Genomic DNA, 2723 nt, shown 5'->3' with positions numbered 1-2723 from the left:
GGCCTCCCCGCCTCTGGATACACTCAAGTCAATCTGAATAGCAGCAAATTGCTATACCAAAAAAATTACATGCCAGATAGCCAACAAGTGCAGTCTGATGATTCTTATCAGTCATGTCATTTTAATAATGGAGAGGGGCGCTTTCATTTCCAACGAGGTACACTAAGTACAGATGATGGCAGGCTCATTAGTTTTGATTCAGTGGGTTCATTGTCAGTTAGTTCTAGCAATTACAGTTCTTTAAGTTTAAAGTCTTGTGAAAAGGACGGCGAGGATGATATTAATGATGATTTCTTGGCCCACTGCAGTCCCAAGCTAGTGATCCAGCAGAGCATAGATGAGATCACCCCTTTGAAGGAGTCCACGGACCTTTTAGACATTTCCAACTTCACGCCTGATAAGTTCCGCCAGTCGTCGCTTTCGGAGATGTCGCCTCCGGACACTCCCAACCTGTCCCCGCAGATAGCTGGCTCTGACGCCAAGCCCCTGGGCACCCTGAAGGGCTTTCAGGAGAGCCCCCAGGCCGCCCTCAACAGCTCTGAGAAGGTCAAGTGGAACTGCGGGGTCCTGCAGACCGAGGAGCAGGCAGATAATGGGTTTGCTTTAAATAATCACCAGTTCCAGTTCCATATGTTCAACGATGAAGATTCTGTCAGCCTTCTCGAAAAGAGTCCATGCTTGTCAACATTTAATGAGCCATCTGGTCAAATTAGCACCAATAGCAAAGTGTCAAAATCGAAGAGGAAAAGTTCATCCAGCAAGAATGTGGGTACAAACCAAAGCTCTTCCCAGAAAGCCACCCGGAAAAAATCGCCCAAAACCAACAAAGGAACCGATAAGCCGCAAGGGAAAAACTCCAGGCAGGCGCCCAAATCTGCCAGGAAGGGGAAAAACGCAGCGGGAGTCAATGGCGAGAAGGCTCCGGCTGTTGGCGGCAGGGTGGTCAACCAGCTGAACAATGCGGCCACCACCACCAAGGGCCTCGCCGAGAGCGCTCAGCATTGCAGCCCGGCCGGGGTGAAACTGGGCAAGCACAACGGGCTCTCCGGAGAGTGGGCACTGGGAAAAGAAGGGAGCACAGGCTGGTCAGAAACGAGCCTGGGCAACACCACCAGCCTCCTGGACGACGATCAGAGGGAGTTTGAGGAACCTTCCAACATCCTGTCCAACATCGCATCGGGAATGGCGGACGTCCAGAGGTTTATGATGGCCTCCATCGAGCCCTTGTGGGGGCCTGTTGGCCACAACAGCGTTCCAGACATATTCCGGTCACCGGAGTCCAACAGCCTGAAACTGAAAACTCTTAAAATTTTGGCAGGGACATCCCAAGAGTCGAAGAAGAAGGCGAACGGCGGCTCGCCGGGGGCGGCGAAGAACCACAAGTCGAACAACAAGGGCTCAAGCAAAAACGGCAAAGCCGCAACCTGCGATCCCGGTCGCCCCAACTGCTCCACCGGGTACGCCACGGACATTCACGCTCCCTTTTTTGATAAAAACTATAGTAACCTGAGCACTTTAGGCAATAACGGACCTACCCATAAAAAACTCTACCGTCATAAATCCAGTTCGAAATCGCTGAGGGATGAGAACTGTAAAATAAAGCGGACGGACCGCGAACAGCCCCACAAGGACCCCCCCGTGACAGCTGCTTTTGAGAAGCCTTGTGGTATGTTGAAATGTAAGTGCTGAAATGAAGCGTTTGAAATTGTGGGAATTTTATTCTTTGAAAGCAAACCTAACCTGGTATTCTCTGTGAAAGACTGTTTTAAAAGTCATACTGTTGTACAGTAGTTTATGCACTATTACCCACAACAACAAAAAAATTGTGCCAAACTATGAACAAGTGACTGTATTGTATATATTTTTACTTCTCTATCAACATTGGGTTGTGAGTGTTTTCTGCAGCTAAAAAAAAAAAAAAAAAGACGTTCCCCCTTTTACAGTTTCGGTTGGGTTTGGGGTTTTTTTGTTTGGTTTTTTGGGGGTTTGGTTGTTTTTTTCTTTTTTTGAAATGCATGAACATACTTCTTACTTGCAAGCTACCTAAAAGAATGACCAATTTTCAGGCTTGGCTGGGGTTAAAAACACTAACAAGGCTACTCTTTTCTGCTGTTTGGCTTCTTCAGTTTTTAATTTTATACAACTTACCAAAAGTTTTATGGACATGACTAAACGTGTGCCAAATTTACTTACCTCATTTCATGGATTCACCCTGTGGTTTAAAGCTCATAAAGGGAAAAAAAAAAAAAGAAGAAAAAAACGGAAAAAAAAGAAAAAAAAAAGGGAAAAAAAAAAAAAAAAAAAAAAAAAAAAGAGGTTGTGATGCATCCAAAAGCCAAGATCTCGAAACTTAAAGGCTCTTTACTTTGCAAACGAGAACTCGTTCCTAATTGAGCTTCACGTGGCAATTTTGAGTGCTTTCTGGCCCCCTCTGCTGTTTATCTCCTAACCTGCATCATCTAAAGCTGCATCTTCTGCACCCGCCCGCCTTTAGCGCGTACGCTCCGTCGTGGTGGCTCCAGACGAGCTAACTAAGATGGCATCAAATGTTTGATTTTTTCCTGCAGGGAATCAGACTCCATTCTTCTTAAAGCAGAAACAACAGTTTTGGGTTTTCCTGTATTTGAAGAAGAGACTCCCTTTTCTAGACAGACGGTTGATGTTTGGTTCTTTTTTTCTTCTTTTTTTCTTTCTTCTTTTTTTTTTTTTTTCGGTTGGGGTTT

General features: G+C 45.7%; 1 protein-coding gene across 1 annotated transcript in view; it reads left to right on the top strand.

Moving 5' to 3' along the window:
• Positions 1-2723, top strand: part of NEXMIF (neurite extension and migration factor) — a 9927-nt gene that overhangs the window by 6743 nt on the left and 461 nt on the right. Inside the window, exons 3-4 of the mRNA XM_009638580.1 lie at positions 6-1682; positions 2568-2673. Of these exons, the coding sequence (XP_009636875.1) occupies positions 6-1682; positions 2568-2673 (1783 nt within the window). The remainder of the gene's footprint in view (positions 1-5; positions 1683-2567; positions 2674-2723) is intronic.

The sequence above is a fragment of the Egretta garzetta genome, unplaced genomic scaffold, assembly GCF_000687185.1.
Source record: "Egretta garzetta isolate BGI_Z169 unplaced genomic scaffold, ASM68718v1 scaffold595, whole genome shotgun sequence".
NCBI lineage: Eukaryota > Metazoa > Chordata > Aves > Pelecaniformes > Ardeidae > Egretta > Egretta garzetta.
Note: the sequence above shows the minus strand (reverse complement) of the source record. Positions and strands in the feature narration are given on the sequence as shown.